A 23,737-nucleotide genomic window follows, 5' to 3' on the forward strand; every position below is an offset into this window, starting at 1 on the left:
GATCCTCAATTACATCACTGCATTGAGAAACCCCACAGAACTGGCCTTAAGACATAGGACAAGAATTATGCCATTTGGCCCTTTGAGTCTGCTCTGCCATTCCATCACAGCAGATTTATTATCCCTCTCAACCTCATTCTCCTGCCAACACCCAGTAACCTTTAACACACTCGCTAATCAAAAACCTAGCAAACTCATTAAATATACCCAATGACTTGGCCTCCACAGCTTTTTATGGCAAAGAATTCCAAGATCCATCACCCTCTAGCTTAAGAAATTCTTCCTCATATCTGTTCTATAGATACGTCCCTTTATTCTGAGGCTGTGTCCTCCGATTCTTAACTCTATCACTATAGGAAATATCCTTTCTATGTCCACTCTATCTTGACATTTCAATATCCATTTGGAGTTTGAGGCGACTTGATCTGTCATTAAAGGCAAGTTTCTCAGGTGCCTCATTCTAACTGTCTGGTACAGAGCGGCCACCGCACAGGACTGGAAAAAGTTGCACACTCAGCCAGCTCCATCGTTGGTACCAGCCTCCCCAGCATCAAGGACATCTTAAAATGGTGATGCCTCAAGAAGGGTGGCATCTATCATTAAGGAACCCCATCTTCCAGGACATGCCCTCTTCTCATTGCTACCATCGAGTACAAGGTAGAGGAGCCTGCAGACACATTTCAGGAACAGCTTCTTCCTTCCTGCCATCAGATTTCTGAATGAACAATGAATCCTCACTATTTTAATGCTCTATTTTGCACTACCTGTGCAATACAGTACTCATTGTAATTCATTGTTTTTATTATTCTTTATTGCAGTCATTATGTACAGCTGGCACAAAACAATAAATTTCACAACAGAGGCCAATGACATTAAATCTGATTCAGATTTGGTAGGCTTCGATGAGATTACTCCCTCATTCTTCTAAACTCCAGCGAGTATAGTCCCAAAGCCATCATACATTAACCCTTTCATTCCTGAGATCATTCTCATGAACCTCCTCTGTACCTTCTCCCTCTCTATTACGCAGGGTTATGGTCCAAGTGAAGATTGAAGGGAGTAAGCAGATTAATGAATCAGCAAGTCTAGATGGGCCAAAAGGCCTATTCCTAAAATATTATCCTTTCTTTTATCCACGTCTCATTTCTTACCTGGAAGTTGGCCACAATGCAGAGGCCCAGGCAGCTGATCAGACCCAGGGCTAGGCCTATCTGATTCAGCCTGAAAACGGTGACTTCTCCTCGGTTCAGAGCCTGCACCTGTTTGTAACGCACATACATCGTTCCCACACCTGTGGGGTAAAAGACCAGGAAACGGCTTAGGGTGAAATGCAAACTACTTGGAACTTTTCTTGATTAGTAAGAGTACCAAAGGACAGAGCTCGTTGTCGGCAGTTTTGGGCCTCATGTATAAGAATGGAGAGGTTTGGGACAAGTTCATTTTTACACACAGAAAGCGGTAGATAACATTTACTGTAATGAAGTGTACTGAGAGGTTGCTCATGGATAAAATCAACTCCTGTCCAAGCAAGGACCTGGACCCGCTGCAACTTGCCTGTCGCCACATTAGGTCTACAGTGGATGTAATCTCACTGGCTCTCCACTTGGCCTTGGATCACCTGGACAATAGTAATACCCAAGTAAGGCTACTGTTTATTGTGTTCAACACAATCATATCCTCAGTTCTAACCAAGAAGCTCCAAAACCTGGACTTCTGTACCTCTCTCTGCAACCAGATCCATGACTTCCTCACCAGGAGACCACAGTCAGTGAAGATTGGAAATAACATCTCCCCCTCATTGACAATCAACACTGGGGCACCTCAAGAATGCGTGCTTAGCTCCCTACACCCACGACTGTGTGGCTAGGCACAGGCCAAACAGCAGCTAGAAACTTGCTGATGAAATAACCATTACCGGCAGAATTTCAAGCAGGCGAAATTTTGAGAGGGCAGAGTTTGTATGTCCCTGCCAGGATTAAAGGCAAAGTGAACAGGCATAGGGAACCTTGGTTTTCAAGGGATATTGGCGATCTGGTAAAGAAAAAGGGAGAGGTGTATAGTAGGTAAAGGCAAAAAGGAACAAATGAGGTACTTGAAGAGTATAGAAAATGTAAGAAAATACTAAAGGAGGAAATCAAGAAGGCAAAAAGAAGACATGAGGTTGCTTTGGCAGCTAATGTGAAGGTAAACCTGAAGGGTTTCTACAAGTATATTAAGAGTAAAAGGATAGTAAGGGACAAAATTGGTCCCCTAGAAGATCAGAGTGGTCGTTTATGTGTAGAGCATCACGAGATGGTGGAGATCTTAAAACAGTTTTTTGCATCAGTATTTATTCAGGAAACTGGTATAGCGTACATGGAAGGAAGGGAAACAAGCAGTAGTGTCATGGAACATATAGAGATTAAAGAGGAGGAGGTGCTTGCTGCCTTACAGTGAATAAAGAGAGATAAATCCCCCGGGCCTGACAGGATATTTCCTTGGACTTTAAGACAGACTAGTGTAGAAATTGCAGGGGCCCTGGCAGAAATATTTAAAATGTCCTTAGCCCGGGGGCAGTGCTGCTCATATGTAGGCCACACAGTCCACCAATAAACCTGTGAGCTGGACTTGCAGCATTCCACATTATCGATGTCCACCAGGGTCTTGGGATCACAAGAGACACAACTAGGACAATCATTCGCTGTCTGACGTCTCTCTGGTGCAGGCAGCAGCAACTCCAACTCCTTCAGTCTCTCCACCAAAGAGCAACTTGTTGATGGGTTAGAAGTACAGTATTTTTAAGTTCTTAATGTCCAGCAGGGTCTTGTGATCGTAACAAGTAAGTTTAAAAAGGATAACTCTAGTTGACCCTGGAGAAGCCGCTGCAATCGAACACACCACCATCTAAGTCCTTCTGCAGGCTCCCTGCTTCCTCAACACTGCCTGCCCTTCCACCTATCTTTGTGTCATCACAAACTTGGCCATAAAGCCGGCAATTCTGTCATCTAAATTAATGACATAGAATGTGAAAAGAAACAGTCCCTGTGGAAAACCATGAGCCACCAACAGCCAACCAGAAAAGGCCCCCTTTATTTCCACTCTTTGCCTCCTGCCAGTCAGCCAATCTTAAGACCATACGACACAGCATCAGAATTGGGCCATTCAGCCCATCAAGTGCGCTACGCCATTTCATCACGGCTGATCCCGTATCCTACTCAACCCCATACACATGCACTTTTACCATCTCCCTTTATGTCCCAACAAATCAGGAATCTATCAACTTCTATCTTGAATATACCCACAGACTTGGCCTCTACCGCAGTCTGTGGCAGAGCATTCCACAGATTCACTACTCTTTGGCAAAAAAAAATCCTCCTTGCTTGTGTTCTAAAAGGTTGCCCCTCAATTTTGATGCTGTGCCCTCTAATTCTGGAGGAAACATTCTCTCCATATCCACCTTATCTAGTCCTTTCAACAGTCAGTAGGTTTGAACAAGTTCACCCAAGCATTCTTCTAAATTCCTGTGAATACAGGCTCAAAGCTGCCAAACTCACCTTATATGTTAACCCCTTCATTCCCAGAATCATCTTTGTGAACCTCCTCTGGACTCTCTCCAATGACAACACATCCTTTCTGACATAAGGGGCCCAAAAGTGTTGACAATACTCCAAGTGCAGCCTGACTAATGTCTTATAAAGGCTCAGTATTATCTCTTTTCTTTTATATTCTATTCCCCTTGAAATAAATGCCAATATTGCATTTGCCTTCTTTACCACAGACTCAACTTGTGAATTAATCCCTTTTTACCTCTTCTATTTGAACCTGCTCCCCATTTAGATAATAGTCCACATTTTTGCTCCTTTTACCAAAATGCATTATCATGCATTTCCCAGCACTGTATTCCATCTGACACTTTTTTGCCCATTCTTCCAATTTGTCCAAGTCCTGCTGCAATCGCATTGCTTCCTCAGCACTACCTACCCCTCCACCTATCTTCGTATAATCCGCAAACTTTGCTTCAAGGCCAATATCTAAATAATTGTCAAACAATGTGAAAATTAGTGGCCCCAATACTGACCCAAGGAACACCACTAGTCACCAGCAGCCAACCAGAAAAGGCCCTTTTTATTCCCACTCGTGCCTCCTGTCGGTCAGCCATTCTGCTAATCATGCCACTATCTTTCCTGTAACACTGTAGGATTTTATCTTGTTAAGCAACCTCATGTGAGGCACCTTATCAAATGCCTTTAGAAAATCTAAGTAATCAAAATCCAGTGCCTCTCCTTTGTCCACTCTGCTTGTTACTTCCTCAAAGAATTTTAAAAGATTTGTCAGGGAAGATTACCCTTTACAGAAACCATGCTGAATTTGAATTATTTTATGTCCAACTACCCCAAAACCTCATCCTTAAAAATAGACTTGACAACTTTCTCAACCACTGATGTTAGGCTACCTGGCCTATAATTTCCCTTCTTTTGCCTTCCTCCCTTCTTAAAGAATGGAATGAAATTTGTAATCTTCCAGTCCTCCAGGACCATGCCAGAATCAAAGGATCCTTGAAAGATCATGATCAATTCATCCAATATCTCTTCAGCAACCTCTCTCAGGACTCTGGGATGTAGTTCAGCTGGCCCAGGTGATTTATCCACCTTAAGACCTTTCTGTTTACCTGGCACGTTTTCCTTTGTAATAGCAATGGCACTCACTCCTACTCCCTGACACTCATGGAGCTCTGACACACAGCTATTATGGTCCACATTAAAGAATGAAGCAGAGTAAGTTCATCTGCCATTTTTTTCTTCCCCATTACTACCTCACCAGCATCATTTTCCAGTGGTCCACCATTCAGCTCTCAACTCCGTTTTATTTTTTATAGAACTGAAAAAACTTTTTGTATCCTGCCCTATATTATTGGCTAGTTTGTCCTCATATTTCATTTTTTCCCTTCTTGTATCTTATTTAGTTGTCTTTTGTTTGATTTTAAATGCTTCCCAATCATTCAAGTTCCCATTCACTTTTGCTACCTTATATGCCCGCTTTGAAAGGGAGAATATAACTGCAGCTGTGAAGATCCCTGCTGCACCTGATGACCCTGAGATCTCTGTCTCAGAGGCCAAATGTTAGGCTGCCTTTAGAGAGGGTGAACCCTCGCAAGGTGGATGGTCCCAATGGAATACCTGGTAAGGCTCTGAAAACCTGTGCCAACCAACTAGCAGAAGTACTCAAGGACATTTTCAACCTCTCACTGCTATGAGCGGAAGTTCCCACTGGCTTCAAAAAGGCAACAATTATACCAGTGCCTAAGAAGAATAATGTGAGCTGCATTAATGAATGTCGCCTGGTAGCACTCACATCAGGTTGGTCACAAGAAGACTGAACTTCTGCCTCAGGAAGGACCTGAACCCACTGCAATTTGCCTATTGCCATAATAGGTCAACCAGCAGACACAATCTCAATGGCTCTTTACATGTCTTTAGACCACCTGAACACCACCAGCACTTAAGTCAGGATGCTGTTCATCGACTATAGCTCAGCATTCAATACCATCATTCCCACAATCCTGATTTAGAAGTTGCAGAACCTGGGCCTCTGTACCTCCCTCTGCAATTGGATCCTCAACTTCCTAATTGGAAGACCACAATCTGTGTGGATTGGTGATAACATCTCCTCCTCGCTGACAATCAATACTGCTGCACCTCAGGGGTGTGGCTAGGCATAGCTAAAATATCATCTATAAATTTGCTGATGATACAACCATTGTTGGTGGAATCTCAGATGGAGACGAGAGGGCATACAGGAGTGAGATATGCCAACTAATGGAGTAGTGTCATAGCAACAACCTTTCACTCAACGTCAGTAAGATGAAAGAGCTGATTGTGGACTTCCAGAAGGGCAAGTCAAAGGAAAACATACTAGGCCTCATAGAGGGATCAGAAGTGGAGAGAGTGAGCAGTTTCAAGTTCCTGGGTGTCAAGATCTCTGAGGGCCCAACCTGGTCCCAACATATCGATGCGGTTATAAATAAGACAAGACAGCAACTAGACTTCATTACGAGCTTAAAGAGATTTGGTATGTCAACAAATATACTCAAAAATTTCTATAGATTTACCGTGGAGAGCATTCTGACAGGCTGATCACTGTCTGCTATAGAGGGGCTACTGCACAGGACCAAAAGAAGCTGCAGAGGGTTGTAAATTTAGTCTGCTCCATCTTGGGTACTAGCCTACAAAGTACCCAGGACATCTTTAAGGAGAGGTGTCTCAGAAAGGCAGTGTCCATTATTAAGGACCTCCAGCACCCAGGGCATGCCCCTTTCTCACTGTTACTATCAGGTAGGAGGTACAGAAGCTTGAAGGCACACACTCAGCGATTCAGGAACAGTTTCTTCCCCTCTGCCATCCAATTCCTAAATGGACAGTGAATCCTTGAACACTACCTCACTTTTTAAATATATATTATTTCTGGTTTTACATGATTTTTAATCTACTCGATATATGTATACTGTAATTGATTTACTTACTTATTATTATTAATTTATTTTTATTTCTTCTATATTATGTATTGCATTGAACTGCTGCTGCTAAGTTAAATTTCATGAGACATGCTGATGATAATAAACCTGATTCTGATTCCTTCTTCATCCTTTTACCTCTTCCACCTATTCCCTTCCAGCATCTCACTTGATCCACCCTCCCTCACACACCCACCGCCCTCTCGCCCAGCCTCACCTATCACCTGCCAACTTATTCTCCTTCCCTTCCCCCAGCTTCGTATTCTGGTTTCTGCCCCCTTTCTTTCCAGTGCTGATGAAGGGTCTCGGCCTGAAATGTGGACTGTTTATTCCCCTGCACAGATGCTGCCTGACCTGCATTTGTTGTGCGTTTCCTCCTCCCACAGCACATCCAGTCCATCACATGCTCCAGCACTCCCCCAGACTATGCTCATTCACGGTAGATTATTCTCCACACCACTCTTACGTAGCAGTTAGAACAACACTGTTACAGCTCAGGTGTCAGAGTTCAATCCCAGCATCCTCTAAGGAATCCCCGTAGAATTTGTGGGTTTTCTCCAGGTTCTCTGGTTTCCTCCCACAGTCCAAAGATGTACCAGCTAGTTTAATTGGTCATTCTAAGTTGTCCTGTGATTAGGTTACAGCTAGATCAGGGTTGTCTGGGTAGCTGTGTGGTGTGTCTGAAAGGACCAACTCCGACTCCACACTGTATCATTAAATCAGGGTTGACGGGGTGGCTAGCTGACGCATTTTAGCTGGGAGGACCCACTCCAACTCCGCACTGTATTGCTAAAAATAAAATAAATATCTGGGGGCAGCTATTTCACAGAATACTGGATTAGTCAGAGTCACAGAACATGACTGCTCAGCCCATCTACATGCCAAACTATTATTCTACCTAGTACCATTGACGTACCCAGACCATAGCTCTCCATACTCCTCCCCAAACAAATTTCTCTTAAATGTTACAATCAAACTTGCATCCATCACTTCCACACTCTCACAACCCACTGAGCAAAGAATTTCATCCTCAGGTTCCCCTTAAACATTTCACCTTTCACCCTTAACCCATGACCTCTAAGTCATAGTGTAGGATTTGTGGCGTTTCTGAGCTGTGAAACTTCCGTGACACATGCCTCTGGATGCATTGTGAGCATCTTTAAAAATAAATTATTTAATACAATCAAGTTACTAGTTTTAATTTGTTAACGTTATAAAATGATTACCATGTGATAGGTTATTAAAGAGTGTGGATAAGGCCACGTTAGTCTGTAATACTATGAGAGAGGAATATGTCTCCATGTGTGGTCAGGAACAGTCTTTTCCCTGGGTAGGTCAGTCAAAAACCAGAGGACATAGCTGAGGGTGCGAGGGGAGAGATCTAAAGGGGACATGAGGAGCAGGTTTTTCACTGAGATGGTGGCGAGCATGTCATCTCCAAAAATAAAGTAATTAAATGAACTAAAATGACTGGGCCCAGTACACACATACTCCTGTTATGCAAACATTTTGTTTAATTTTACTTGCGCAGGAGGAGAACAGCTAGTTTGATAGAATTGGCTTATCAGTTATGGAAATTGACCACTTGGTTTAAATTCTGTATTTGCAAGATCATTCACCATTCATAATAGAGGTACTAAAAGTCAATTGAAACTGCAAGCTGACAATTGATCATATTTTGAATTTGGTAAGGCAATTGCCCCTTTGTTGTTGGGAATGCTTCACATCCTTCCATAATTTCAACCTCACCTGTCTCCAGCACTCCCTATTGTGTAAAGAGATGCTATGTTTTAGGAAGGCCTTTCTGGAAAAGTCTCACTTGTCTGGTTTGAGTACGCACTGCCATAGCCACCCCAACCTATCTCATCTCCAGTAGGCAGAGGTGTGTCTGGTAGTCTCACTTGTCCACAATTGCCCCAGGCTATTCTTGCCTGGATGTTGTTTTCAAGTCCTTGCCTTCCCGGAGGCATCACAGGTTTGAGGAATGAGGGAGTAGAGATGGGTACAATTACAATGTTCAAAAGAAATTTGGACAAGTTTACAGATAGGAACAGTTGCAAAGAATGTGGTGCAAATGCAGGCAGACGGGACGAGCTCAGACAGACATCCTGGTTAGTATGGGCACTGGACTGAAGAGCCTGTTTCCATGTATGACCCACAAATTGACAGGGGGATTGAGTTACAGAAGCTCTATAAAACACTTGGAGTATTGTGTTCAGTTCTGGTTGCCTCATTACAGGAAGGATATGGAATCTTTAGAGAGGGTGCGGAGATTTACCAGGATGCTGCCTGAATTAGAAAGCATGCCTTATGAGGATAGATTGAGTGAGCTAGGACTTCTCTTTGGAACAAAGAAGGATGAGAGGTGACGTAGAAGTGTACATGGTAAGAGGCACAGATGGAGTGGACAGTCAAAGTGTTTCACAGGGAAGAAATGGTTAATACAAGGAGGCATAAGTTTAAAGTATTTGGAGGAAAGAAAAGAGAGGAATGCAGAAGTAGGGTTTTTTTACAGTGAGTGGTCGAGGTGTGATGGCAGAAGCAGATGCATCAGAAGCATTTAGGAGTATCTGAGATGGGCACATGGATGATAGAGACATGGAGGCTATGTAGGAGATCTGGTCACCTCATTAAAGGAAGTGATAGTCTGAAATACTATTTCATCTGTGAGAGAGGATAATGTCATCAGCCACATTACACCTTCTTTGCTTGAGACTGATACCAGCATATAGAAAGAGATAGATTGAGGTAGATAGGGTGGCTTGGTAGCATAATGGTTATCGCAAACGCTTTACAGCTCCAACGTTCACTGATCAAGGTTCAATTCCGACCGCTGTCTGGAAGGAGTTTGCACGCTCTCTCAATGACCATGTTGGTTTCCTCCGGGTCCTCTCACATCCCAAATCTGTGCAGGTTAAGGTTAATAAGCTGAGGACAGGCTATGTTGGCGCGGGAAGTGTGGTGACACTTGCTAGACTCCTCGGACTCTGCTGGTCATTGACCCAAACTACTTCATTGCGCTGATGGGAGACGGGTTACTGAAGCCTTAAAACCAATCGCTTTGGGCAGATGGGGATCACCATACGTGGTTGACAGCTCATTTAAAAGGAAAACTCTGATCTCAAACCTCCACTGCCTTGCAGCTATACCCACTCATGGGAAAGGCTTCGGGAGTAAATCCCGAGGAAAAATCCAGAGCTGGAGTCCCTAATGCAGTCCTGCATTGAGTTCAATGCTGACTGGCAACTCCTGCACTGTCACTGATGCCAAATCCTTTGGATTCTTCATCTGCGTGGAGAGGGGGAGCCTTGCTACATGGGCAACAGCTTACTCTCCATATCATACTGCCCTGGCTTGTGAATCACATACACAGCTGGGATGCAACATCCATGATCAATCCTGACCAGCAGAGGCTATCAGACACACATTTTAATTCCACATCCCATTCCCATTCTGATATGTCTATCCATGGCCTCCTCCACTGTCAAGATGAAGCCACACTCAAGAGGAACAACACTTTATATACCGGCTGGGTAGCCTCCAATCTGATGGCATGAATATTGATTTCCCTAACTTCCGTTAATGCCCCTCCCCTTCTTACCCCATCCCTGATATATTTAGTTTTTTTTTTCTCTTTCTGCCCATCACTCTGCCTGTTCTCCATCTCTCTCTGGTGCTCCCCTCCCCCTTTCTTTCTCCGTAGGCCTCCCGTCCCATGATCCTTTCCCTTCTCCAGCTCTGTATCCCTTTTGCCAATCACCTGTCTGGCTCTCAGCTTCACCCCACCCCCTCAAGTCTTCTTCTATCATTTCGCATTTTCCCTTCCCCCTCCTACTTTCAAATCTCTTACTATCTTTCCTTTCAGTTAGTCCTGACAAAGGGTCTCGGCCCGAAACGTCGACAGCACTTCTCCCTATAGATGCTGCCTGGCCTGCTGCGTTACACCAGCATTTTGTGTGTGTTGCTTGAATTTCCAGCATCTGCAGATTTCCTCGTGTGAGGCTATCAGACTGTTTAATTGCTATTTTCTAATGGTTTAATGATTAATCATCTGCTTGCATTTTATATAATTACTTATATACAAGAAACTGCTTAGCCTTTTTCCGATTGGTCACAATATGTATATCAAATTGCTCGGTGTGCCCCTACTGGCCACTTCATTCAGAGACACAGTGCAGAAAAGGCCTTCGAACCTCACCGCCCAGCAACTCCTGACAACCCTGATTTAACCCTAACCTAATCAAAGGACAATTTACAATGACCAGTTAACCTACCCAGTATGTCTTTGGACTGTGGGAGGAAACTGGAGCACACGGAGAAAACCCACGCATTCCATGGGGAAGATGTACAGAGAGGATGCCGGGATTGAACTCTGAACTCAGGCGCCTCAGCTGTAACAGTGTCACGCTGGCCCCTATGCTAACATGGCACCCTATGGTATGATGGTACTATGGTAAGTATGATACGATTCTGGAAGTTTCTCATGGTGTTGCATTATTTGAACAAGCACTTTCTCATTGGTTGGTTGACTATTATCTGAAAATTTGAATGGTGTTTTTAATCTAACAATAGCTGATCACAAGGCAGCTCCATCTCGCAGTTATTTTGTCTCTCCCTTCACTTAATATACTTCCCTCACTGTTTGTTTCAATTTCCCTTTGTTCTATCAATGCTTAATAGGACAACCATGAAGCAAGAACTTTTGTGCCTCTTTCCTGACTTCTGAAAGAACCTTGGATTAACACACCAGAATCCAACACTGCAGAACGAAAGCTGCGACGGAGATGTTTACAGTGAAGCAGAGTATGTCCCTTACCTAGGAATGCAGAAATGGTCAACATGATGCCAAACAGACAGCGTTCGGGTGGAGATGTCCCTGTGTCACTGTGATGGAGAAACAGAGCAAATGAGCATTCAAGAATGGGAAAGTAAAGTTATCACATCGATATCCAAACATACAGAGAAAAACACTCAACGGCCACTTTATTAGCTACCCCCTGCCACTGAGGATACGAAGCCCACTTACTTCAAGGTTCATGCGTTCAGAGATGCTCTTCTGCACATCTTTGCAGGCGCCAACTAATCTGGACACTCTCCCTGGCCTCTCTCAATTTCACCCATAAAACTTACACTCACTGAATGTTTTCTGTTTTTATACCAGTCTCAATAAACTCCAGATACTGTTGTGTGTGAAAATTCCAGGAAATCAGTAGTTTCTGGGATAATCAAATCAACAATCATTCCACAGTCAAAGTCACTTGGACTACATTTCATCCCCATTCTGATGTTTAGTTTGAACAACAACTCACTTTGTTGGAACGCTTTTATGCAGAGTTGCTGCCACATACAGTGGCATGCAAAAGTTTGGGCATCCTGGTCAAAATTTCTGTTACTGTGAATAGTTAAAGTGAGTAGAAGATGAACTGATCTCCAAAAGTCATAAAGTTAAAGATGAAACATTCTTTTCAACATTTTAAGCAAGATTAGTGTATTATTTTTGTTTTGTACAATTTTAGAGTGAGAAAAGGAAAGGAGCACTATGCAAAAGTTAGGGCACCCCAAGAGATTTGCGCTATCAGATAACTTCTACCAAGGTCTCAGACCTTAATTAGCTTGTTAGGGCTATGGCTTGTTCACAGTCATCGTTAGGAAAGGCTAGATGACGCAAATTTCAAAGCTTTATAAATACCCTGACTCCTCAAACCTTGTCCCAACAATCAGCAGCCATGGGCTCCTCTAAGCAGCTGCCTAGCACTCTGAAAATTGAAATAAATGATGCCCACAAAGCAGAAGAAGGCAATAAGAAGATAGCAAAGTGTTTTCAGGTAGCCATTTCTTCAGCTCGTAATGTAATTAAGAAATGGTAGTTAACAAGAACGGTGGAGGTCAAGTTGAGGTCTGGAAGACCAAGAAAACCTTCCGAGAGAACTGCTTGTAGGATTGCTAGAAAGGCAAATCAAAACCCCTGTTTGAATGCAAAAGACCTTCAGGAAGATTTAGCAGACTCTGGAGTGGTGGTGCACTGTTCTACTGTGCAGTGACACCTTCACAAATATGACCTTCATGGAAGAGTCATTAGAAGAAAACCTTTCCTGTGTCCTCACCACAAAATTCAGCATCATAAGTTTGCAAAGGAACATCTAAACAAGCCTGATGCATTTTGGAAACAAGTCCCGAGGATTGATGAAGTTCAAATAGAACTCTTAGGCCGCAACGAGCAAAGGTATGTCTGGAGTAAAATGGGTGCAGAATTTCATGAAAAGAACACCTCTCCAACTGTTAAGCACGGGGGTGGATCGATCACGCTTTGGGCTTGTGTTGCAGCCAGCGGCATGGGGAACATATATCTGGTAGAGGGAAGAATTAATTCAATTAAATACCAGCAAATTCTGCAAGCAAACATCACACTGTCTGTAAAAAAGCTGAAGATGAAAAGAGGATGGCTTCTACAACAGGATAATGATCCTAAACACACCTCAAAATCCACAATGGACTCCTCAAGAGATGCAAGTTGAAGGTTTTGCCAAGGCCCTCACAGCCCCCTGACCTAAGCATCATCAAAAATCTGTGGATAGACCTCAAAAGAGCAGTGCATGCAAGACGGCCCAAGAATCTCACAGAACTAGAAGCCTTTTGCAAGGAAGAATGGGCGAAAATCCCCCAAACAAGAATTGAAAGACTCTTAGAAAGCGTTTACAAGCTGTGATACTTGCCAAAGGGGGCATTAATAAGTACTGACCATGCAGGGTGCCCAAACTTTTGCTTCAGGCCCTTTTCCTTTTTTGTTATTTTGAAACTGTAAAAGATGGAAATAAAAAAGTAATCTTGCTTAAAATATTAAAGAGATGTGTCATCTTTAACTTTATGCCTTTCGGAAATCAGGTAATCTTTTACTTGCTTGCTGTTACACAGTAACAGAAATTTTGACCGGGGTGCCCAAACTTTTGCATGCCACTGTAATTGGTTGATTAGATATTGGCATAAATTATCAGGTGTACTGGTGTATCTAATAAAATGGCAATTGATCAGCACCTCGGGGTCAAAGCCATGGAATTCCTCACCCAGAGAGCCGTGGAGGCTGTTGCTGACAGGGGAATAGGGGGAGTCTCAGGATGGAGAAAGCCACGAAGGGGGAGAGGCAGAGGGGGCAGAACAAAGATGAGAGGGGTCCTGGCGAAGGGACGGGGCGGGGAGAGAAAGCGGAGGAGGGCAAGGGGGCACGGGAAGAAGTAGGGTGCCATGCAAGGGGGGAAAGAGGGTGCGAGCGAGGGGGAAAATGGGGAGAGGGGGAACAGATGAGAGCCAAGGGGGACGGACGGGTCAGGTAAGGGGGCGAAAAAGAGGATGATAGAAAGACAGTGAGGACAGCAGAGAGCATTATAATCACCAGATGGGAAGGAAATGTTGACTTTATACTAGGTTAGATAAAGGAACAGGAACAACTTTAGTGTGCAGTTTCACTGTGCCCCCAGTTTCAGGACTAATTAACCCTTTCACTTCCTAGTTCTATTCGTTTAGCTGCCATTTTGAACAGTATTACAATGCCAATCACAGATCAGTATGATAGAAACATTTACTAACTTTATAGGGAAGGGATTTCAGAGTATTGGAGCCAGTTTGTGACTAATACTGGGCAAAATCTGAAAGGATTTTTAAAAAACTTAGGAATTCACCTCTTTCTCCCTCAATTTTGGTTTCATCAGACCAGAGAACCTTCTCCCAGCTGACTTCAGAGTATCTCACATGCCTTCTGGCAAACTCTAGCCAAGATTCCTTGAGAGCTTTTTTATCCCCCCAACAGTGGCTTTCTCTTTGCCACTCTCCCATGAACCTACAACTGGTGAAACACCTGGGCAACAGTTGTTTATGCGCAGTCGCTCCTATCTTAGCCACTGAAGCTTGTAACTCCTCCATAGGTGTCATAGGTTCTTTGATGGCCTCCCTCACTAGTCCCCTTCTTGCACACTCACTCAGTTTTCGAGGACAGCCTGCTCCAGGCAGATTGACAGTTTACCATATTTTTTCCATTTCCTGATGATTGACTTAACTGTACTCAAAGGGATATTCAGTGACTTGTAAACTTTCTTGTATCCATCTCTTGACTTGTGCATTTCCATAAACTTTTTGCAGAGCTGCTTGGAGTGTTCTTTTGTCTTCAGCAACAGTTGGACCCTCCAGATACAGGTGTATTTTTACCACAATTATTTGAAGAACTTTGAATGCACAAAGATCTCCAAAAACAGCTCTCCATTTAACTAATTATGTGATTTCTTAAACCAATTAGCTGCACCAGTGATGTTTTGGTGCCATATTAAAGGGGGTGAATATTTATGCAATCAATTATTTTATATTTTATATTTGTAATTAATTTAGATCACTTTGTAGAGATCCGTTTTCATTTTGACTTGAGTCTTTTTCTGTTGATCAGTGTCAAAAAAGCCAAATTAAATCCACTGTGATTCAATGTTGTAAAACAATAAAACATGAAAACCTCTGACACAGAGTCTGGCCCTGTGGCTCAGAAGGGTAGGGAAAGGAAGAGGATGGCAGCAGTGATAGGGGACTCAATAGTTAAGGAGTCAGACAGGTGATTCTGTGGACGCAGGAAAGAAACTCGAATGGTAGTTTGCCTCCCAGGTGCCAGGGCCCAGGATGATTCTGATCGTGTCCACAATATCCTGAAGTGGGAAGAAGAGCCAGAGGTTGTGGTACATATTGGTACCAATGACATAGGTAAGAAAAGGGAGGATGTCCTGAAAAAAACAGTACGGGGAGTCAAGAAGAAAGTTGAGAAGCAGGACCACAAAGGTAGTAATCTCTGGATTACTGCCTGTATCACGCAACAGTGAGTATAGGAATACAATGAGGTAAACTGCGTGGATGGGGGGTTGGAGCAGGGGCAGGGATGCAGATTTCTGGATCATTGGGACCTCTTCTGGGGCAGGTGTGACCTGTACAAAAAGAACAGGTTCCACTTGAATTCCAGGGGGACCAATATCCTGGTGGGGAGGTTTGCTAAGGCTATTGGGGAGAGTTTAAACTAGAACTGCTGGGTGGTGGGAACCAAACTGAACAGACAGAGGAAGAGGTGGTTGGCTCACAAATAGAGAAAGCTTGGAGACAGTGTGGGAGGGAGGATAAGCAGGTGATAGAGAAGGGACATGCTCAGACCAATGGTTTGAGATGTGTCTATTTTAATGCAAGGAGTACTATCAACAAAGCGAATGAGCTTACAGTGTGGATCAGTACTTGGAGAAATGATGATGTGGCCATTACAGAGACTTGGATGGCTCAGGGGCAGTAATGGCTACTTCAAGTGCCAGGCTTTAGATGTTTCAGAAAGGACAGGGAGGGAGGCAAAAGAGGTGGGGGTGTGGCACTGCTGATCAGAGATAGTGTCACGGCTGCAGAAAAGGAGGAAGACATGGAAGGATTCTCTACAGAATCTCTGTGGGTGTAAGTTAGAAATAGGAAGGAATCGATAACTCGACTGGGTGTTTTTTATAGACCTCCCAATAGTAACAGAGTCATCAAGGAGCAGATAGGGAGACAGTTACTGCAAAGGTGTAATAATAACAGGGTTGTCGTGGTGGGAGATTTTAATTTCCCAAATATTGATTGTCATCTCCCTAGAGCAAGGAGTTTAGGTGGGGTGGAGTTTGTTAGGTGTGTTCAGGAAGGTTACCTGACAGAATATGTAGATAAGCTTACAAGAGGAGGCTGTACTTGATCTGGTATTGGGAAATGAACCTAGTCAGGTGTTAGATCTCACAGCGGGAGACATTTTGGAGATAGTGATCACAATTCTATTTCCTTTACTATAGCATTGGAGAGGGATAGCTACAAAGGCTGTTGTAAATCTCATCAAGAAGAAAAGAAGAGCTTATGAAAGGTTCAAAAAACTAGGTAATGATAGAAATCTAGAAAATTATAAGGCTAGCAGGAAGGAGAAATTAGGAGAGCCAGAAAGGGCCATGAGAAGGCTTTGGCGGACAGGATTAAGGAAAACCTCAAGGCATTCTACATGTGAAGAGCAAGAGGATAAAACGTTAGAAAATAGGACCAATCAAGTGTGACAGTGGAAAAGTGTGTATGGAACTGGAGGAAATAGCAGAGGTACTTAATGAATACTTAGTTTCAGTATTCACTACGGAAAAGGATCTTGGTGGTAGTAGGGATGGTTTACAGTGGACTGAAAAGCTTGAGCATGCAGATGTTAAGAAAGAGGATGTGCTGGAGCTTTCAGAAAGCATCAAGTTGGATAGGTCACCAGGACCAGTCGATATGTACCCCAGGCTACAGTGGGAGGCGAGGGAGGAGATTGCTGAGCCTCTGGCGATGATCTTTGCATCATCAAAGGAGATGGGAGAGGTTCTGCAGGATTGGAGGGTTGGGGATGTAGTTCCCTTATTCAAGAAAGGGAGTAGAGATAGCCCAAGAAATGATAGACCAGTGAGTCTTACTTCAGTGGTTGGTAAGTTGATGGAGAAGATCCTGAGAGGCAGGATTTATGAACATTTGGAGAGGCATAAAATGATTAGGAATAGTCAGCATGGCTTTGTGAAAGGCAGGCTGTGCCTTACGAACCTGATTGAATTTTTTGAGAATATGAGTAAACACATTAATGAAGGTAGAGCAGTAGATGTAGTGTATATGGATTTCAGCAAAGCATTTGATAAGGTACTCCATGGGATCCAAGGGGACATTGCTTTGTGGATCCAAAACTGGCTTGCCCACAGAAGGCAAAGAGTGGTTGTAGACGGGTCATATTCTGCATGGAGGTTGGTGACCAGTGGGGTGCCTCAGGGATCTGTACTGGGACCCCTACGCTTCGTGATTTTTATAAATGACCTGGATGAGGAAGTGGAGGGATGGGTTAGTAAACTTGCTGATGACACATTGGTTGGAGGTGTTGTGGATAGTGTGGAAGGCTATCAGAGGTTACAGCGGGACATTGATAGAATGCAGAACTGGGCTGAGGTGTGATAAGTGTGAGGTGGTTTATTTTGGTAGGTCAAATATGATGGCAAGACTCTTGGCAGTGTGGAGGATCAGATAGATCCTGGAGTTCGAGTCTACAGGACACTCAAAGTTGCTTCACAGGTTGACTATATGGTTAAGAAGGCATACGGTGCATTGGTCTTCATCAATCATGGGATTGAGTTTAAGAGCCAAGAGGAAATGTTACAGCTATATAGGACCCTGGTCAGATCCCACTCTGAGTACTGTGCTCAGTTCTGGTCACCTCACTACAGGAAGGATGTGGAAACTATAGAAAGGGTGCAGAGGAGATTTACAAGGATGTTACCTGGATTGGGAAGCATTTCTTAGGAGAATAGGTTGGGTGAACTCAGCCTTTTCTCCTTGGAGCGACGGAGGATGAAAGGTGACCTGTTAGAGGTGTATAAGATTATAAGAGGCATTGATCGTGTGGATAGTCAGAGGTTTTTTCCCCAGGGCACAGTTTTAAGGTGCTTGGAACTAGGTACACAGGTGGTGTCAGGGTTAAGTTTTTTTTTACATACTGTGGTGAGTGCGTGGAATAGGCTGCCAATGATGGTGGTTGAGGCGGATACGACAGGGTCTTTTAAGAGACTCCTGGATAGGTACATGGAGCTTAGAAAAATAGAGGGCTATGGGTAAGCCTAGTAATTTCTAAGGTAAGGACATGTTCGGCATAGCTCTATGGACGGAAGCTTTTCTATGTTTCTAAAACTTGCAGGGGGAGTGGGGAATGGATGGATGGAGGGGGGTGTGTGTGTTTTACATATATGTATAGTATATAAACAAACAGAAATACTATATACACACATACACACTCTGATATATATGCACCTGGAAAAAAAAAAACACACACACACACACACTATTAAGAAGGCGTACAGTGTATTGGCCTTCATCAATCATGGAATTGAATTTAGGAGTCAAGAGGTAATGTTGCAGCTATATAGGACCCTGGTCAGACCCCACTTGGAGTACTGTGCTCAGATCTGGTCACCTCACTACAGGAAGGATGTGGAAGCCATAGAAAGGGTGCAGAGGAGACTTGCAAGTATATTGCCTGGATTGAGGAGAATGCCTTATGAGAATAGGTTGAGTGAACTCCGCCTTTTCTCCTTGGAGCGAAGGAGGGTGAGAGGTGACCTGATAGAGGTGTATAAGATGATGAGAGGCAATGATCATGTGGATAGTCAGAGGCTTTTTCCCAGGGTTGAAATGGTTGCCACAAGAGGACACAGGTTTAAGGTGCTGGGGAGTAGGTACAGAGGAGATGTCAGGGGTAAGTTTTTTTACTCAGAGAGTGGTGAGTGCATGGAATGGGCTGCTGGCAACGGTGGTGGAGGTGGATACGATAGGGTCTTTTAAGAGACTTTTGGATAGGTACTTGGAGCTTAGAAAAAGAGCTATATGTAAGCCTAGTATATATATGCACACATCTAGATAATATATATTTAAAATATATATATATATATATATACACACACACACACACATATATACACACACACTTTTTATTATTGTGTCTATATATGTGCACATATGTATAATATACATATATATTATATACACACATACTGTATATGCATACACACAAATACATACACTCAGATAGATACACAAATACTATCGATACACACACAGATATTTATAAAAATATAAATAGAACACATACACAGAGGAAACCCAAGACATGCAAACTCCTTACAGATGACATTGTAATTGAACTCCATTATGCTAACCACTACAAAACCATGTTAACCATGGTGCCATAAATGGACTCCTTCCTACAATACCTACCACACAGCAATATCTACAGCAGGCTGCTTTTCATTGATTACAGCTCACCGTTTTTACACCATCACAACTGATTTGGTATATCAGCACTCGAGCAAACTTCTATCTAGAGAGCAATCTGACTGGTTGACTGTAGACTTCGGGAAGGGGAAGTCAGAAGAACACACATCAGTCCCCGTTGAGGACCCAGCAGTGAGCAGAGCAGCTTCAGGTTCCAGGGTGTCAACATCTCTCAGGAATTTACTGAGCCTAACATTCTGATGCAATCACAAAGAAAGCATATGCCAGCAGCATACTTTATTAGGAACTTGAGGTGGTTTGGTATTTCACTAAAGAGTGTTGAATCGGTGGAATGCTCTGCCACAGGCTGTGGTTGAGGCCAAGTCCACGAGTATAGTTAGAGCAGATGGTGACAGATTCCTGTCTGGTAGGGGCATAAGGGAAATGGTGAGAAGGCAGGTATATAGGGTTCAATGGAATCAGGGATCAGCCATGCTGAAATGTCAGAACAGATTCCATGGGCTGAATGGCCTATATCTTTTGGTCTTATGGACTAGTTGAAGCTGACGGGAAGGTAACAGTAACTCAAATAAGCATGTGTTACAACAGCAGAAAACCACACTGGGTTCCACTACTGTGGCCACTGCATACATATTTGTTGTTATAATAATTTTTTATGTATTGCATTGTTCTGCTGCCACAAAACAACAAATTTCATGACAGTAATAACAAACCGGATCCTTCCCCACTTCAGCCGTTTTGTAAATTTGAGTGCAAATCTGGAGTTTTTTCTGTAAGGGCTGCGGGAGTTGATAGCAGTTTTCAAGGCTGAGATAAGCTGATGTTTGTTGGATGTGGAACTGCAGGAATAGAGAATTGAGTCACAGAGCTAATGATGAAATAGTCATATCACTTCACATCTCTTCCTCACTTGTGTGGTGGCAACACTAACAGAGATAAGGTTGGAGGGTTGGCACAACACAAGTAAAATTAGTGATGATCTAAAATTCTTTAGATTGTCCCAAATTGGCTTGCTATTTGTTTTTTGCCCAGATTTCTTTTCTTTAAGAAAGAAATAAGAGACAAAACAGAAAACTACAAATTTGCTGCTTTGACATCAGTTGTCAAAAATATGTTGGAATCCATCAGTATGGTCACAAGACCATAACACACAGGAGCAGAGGTAGGCCATTCAGCCCATTGTGTCTGCTCTGCCAGTCTATTATAGCCGATTTATTATCCTTCTCAACCCCATTCTCCTGCCTTCTCTGTGTAACCTTTGATGTCCTGACTAATCAAGAACCTATCAACCTCTGCTTTAAATACACCCAATGACTTGGCCTCTACAGCAATCAGTGTCAATGAATTCTACAGATCCACCACACTCTAGCTAAAGAAATTCCTCCTCATCTCCTTCTAGATGGACCTCCCTCTATTCTGAGGCTGTGCCCTCTGGTCCTAGACACCCCACTGTAGGAAACATCCTCTCCATGTTCACTCTATCTAGGCCTTTCATCACTTGATACTTTTCAGTGAGACCCACCCCCCCCCCCATTTTTTTCTAAACTCGTACAGGCTCAGAGCCATCAAACATTCCTCATACATTAACCTTTCATCCCTGAAATCATTCTCATCAGTTGCCTCCAAATCATCTCCAATGCCAGCACATCCTTTTTTAGGTAAGCAACCCAAATCTGCTCATAATACTTCAACATAATAGTTCACAATAACCCAAATTCTCCATGTACAAGATGTCATAATAGTGAACTTAGAAATTATAATACAAATGATTTGGAAGAGTTGAGGATTAAGGATCAAATTCCTTCACCATATACAGTTACACGTGTCAGGAATTTGCTGTGGTGAGTTGGTCAGAAAGCGACAAGCAACAGAAAAAACCCAGCTTCAACAATTATACAGAATAAAGAATTACATTCAGTGGCCACTTTATTCAGTGCCTCTTGTACATAATAAAGTTGCCACTCAGTGTATGTTCACGGTCTTCTGCTGCTGTAACCCACCTACTTGAAGGTTCGATGTGATGGGTGTTCAGAGATGCTGTACTGCACTGCACTGTTGTAATGTGTGGTTTTTACATTACTGCCACCTTAAAGCCAGCTTGAACCTGTTTGGCCTTTCTCCTCTGACCCCAAAAAGGAGGCTCCCTTTGCTTTCCAGTCCGGATGGAGGGCCTCAGCCCGAAACATTGACTGTTTTCCCCTCTATAGATACTGACTGATCTGCTGAGTTTCTCCAGCATTTTGTGTGTGTAACTTACTCAAGATTTCTAGCATCTGCAGAATTTCATGAGTGTAAACCTCGTCCCAAATGTCTTTAACTTCTGGCAATTTCTCCTCCTCCTCCTTTTTTTCCACTCACCATTTTGGTTCCATCTCATCCCTCTCTTCCCCTCACCTGCCCATTAATATCATTCTGGTGCCTCTCCTCCTTCCCTTTCTCCCATGGTCCACCTTCCTCCCCTATTAGATTTCTTCTTCTTCAGCCTTATTTCTTCCACCTATCACCTTCCAGCTTCTAACTTCATCCCCCACCCACTTTCCCTCTCACCTGGTCTCACCCATCACCTGCCATCTTGTACTTCTTCCCCCTCCTCCTACTTTCATATTCTGGCTCTGCTCCATTCCTTTCTAGTCCTGATGAAGGGTTTTGGCCTGAAACATCGACTGTTTACTCATTTCCTGCTGCCTTCCTCCATCACTCTGTGGGTATTGCTCTGGATTTCCAGCATCTGCAGAATCTCTTTCAACTACCAATTCTGATTATTCCACATACTCATCTACTTTCTCCCAGATTATAACACTAACTGGTTCCCAACAGCCTTCCTCAATCATGGAGTTGACAGAGGGCGGTCCGTACTCCCTCTGCTGCCTGGGAAAACCCACCACCTGCACTGGACCCCCCACCGACTACCTGACAGACCTGATATACAATACCAACGATTCTGTGACCACAACTGTCCCATCACCTGACAGACCTAATATACAGTACCAACAAGTCTGTGACCATGACAGTCCTTCACTTGTTCCCCCCACCTCATGACTGTCCTTCACCTGTCCCCCCACCCCTCGACAGTCCTTCACCTGTCCCCCCACCCCTCGACAGTCCTTCACCTGCCCCCCCACCTCATGACAGTCCTTCACTTGTTCCCCCCACCCCACCACAGTCTTTCACCTGTCCCCCCACCCCACGATGGTCCTTCACACCCCCACCCCACCACAGTCTTTCACCTGTCCCCCCCCACCCCCGACAGTCCTTCGCCTGTCCCCCCCCCCCCCCCACCCCGACTGACCTGATATACGGTACCAACGGGTCAACATGGTGCAGGGTAACTGCTGTGATGAAGGAGAAGACAAAGGCGGCCCCTGACCAGATGACCAGGGCGGCCGGAAGAAAGCTCATCCCCTGTTGGAACCACCACATCTCCACCAGCCCAGCACTCCAATCCTGTGGAGGAAGAGGCAGCCACCTACTCAGTCCGCTGGAAGGAAAAAGACAGAACCAGGCTTCAATGTACAGGCCAAGTGGAGGCTCAACTAACAGACAGCAAATCTCCTTCGGCAGCAGTCTCAGTTCCTCATACACATCTCTGAGCTTTCTCCTCCCATGTGCTAGCAGGAAACAGGCTTCCGGCTCCCTGACGCTTTACCTCCCCTCACCACACACAGTTTTACCGAAGTGTGGGGCCTCCCCTCACACCTGCACACTTTGAAAGTAGAGATACGGCAAAACCACAATCCAGACAGAGCTGTCCTGCAAGTTGGTCGCATGCTCAGGCACAGCAGCCTCTCTGAGGCCAACCAAAGGTGCTCTTGCCTTTTTTTAAATGTCTTCTTTTAATAATTAAAAGAAAGTGCTTGACATTGAGAACTTTGGCCAAGGAGCTGGAACTGGTGCAGACTGTGTTGCTGACCACAAAAGAGATACCAGAGTCAGCGTGCAGTCCAACAGCGAGTGATTGCTTTGGATGTTTCTCTTGTGACTGCAGGACCCTATTGACATCAGTAATGTAGAATGCCACAATACTAGAACACTTCACTGGTTTAATGGCGAGACCAGAGGAGCTGTGGCACGGACTAGGCCTCATGCCTGTTGTAGCATTCAGGGAGAGGAGATGCTGGAGGTGGTGTGGTGCGGTCTCCATGCTGGTTTGGGGCATGGCTGCTTTCCAGTATTCGCTCAGTGGAAGACACGCTGGATTGCGTGCATGCATGCGCTGGTCTGCAGACTGCAGAGAACTGTTTGTTCTTGCCAACAACACCCGTGCACCATCAATTTACAGAACAAGTCACTCTGAGACCTTTGCTCTACACTTTTATGTGACTGTTTTTATTTGAGCTATACCTGCCTTGTGCGGGTACTGGCCCATTTTGTTTGGCTCTGTTTGTGGGTTTTATACAATGACAATTAAACTTGGCCTTTGTGAAAAGGGGA

The 23,737-nt window shown here is 44.0% G+C and overlaps 1 protein-coding gene across 2 annotated transcripts in view; it reads right to left on the reverse strand.

The window, feature by feature from the left end:
- Window positions 1–23,737, reverse strand: part of LOC140717081 (DNA damage-regulated autophagy modulator protein 2-like) — a 95,234-nt gene that overhangs the window by 43,971 nt on the left and 27,526 nt on the right. The window contains exons 2-4 of one of the 2 annotated variants that reach the window (XM_073030259.1): window positions 22,596–22,784; window positions 11,307–11,374; window positions 1,152–1,291 (exon numbers count right to left, since the gene is read on the reverse strand). In XM_073030259.1, coding sequence (XP_072886360.1) covers window positions 1,152–1,291; window positions 11,307–11,374; window positions 22,596–22,726 — 339 coding nt within the window. In that variant the 5' untranslated portion in view covers window positions 22,727–22,784. The remainder of the gene's footprint in view (window positions 1–1,151; window positions 1,292–11,306; window positions 11,375–22,595; window positions 22,785–23,737) is intronic. The other variant, XM_073030261.1, reaches the window with a different exon arrangement.

The sequence above is a fragment of the Hemitrygon akajei genome, chromosome 27 (assembly GCF_048418815.1).
Source record: "Hemitrygon akajei chromosome 27, sHemAka1.3, whole genome shotgun sequence".
Classification (NCBI taxonomy): Eukaryota; Metazoa; Chordata; class Chondrichthyes; order Myliobatiformes; family Dasyatidae; genus Hemitrygon; species Hemitrygon akajei.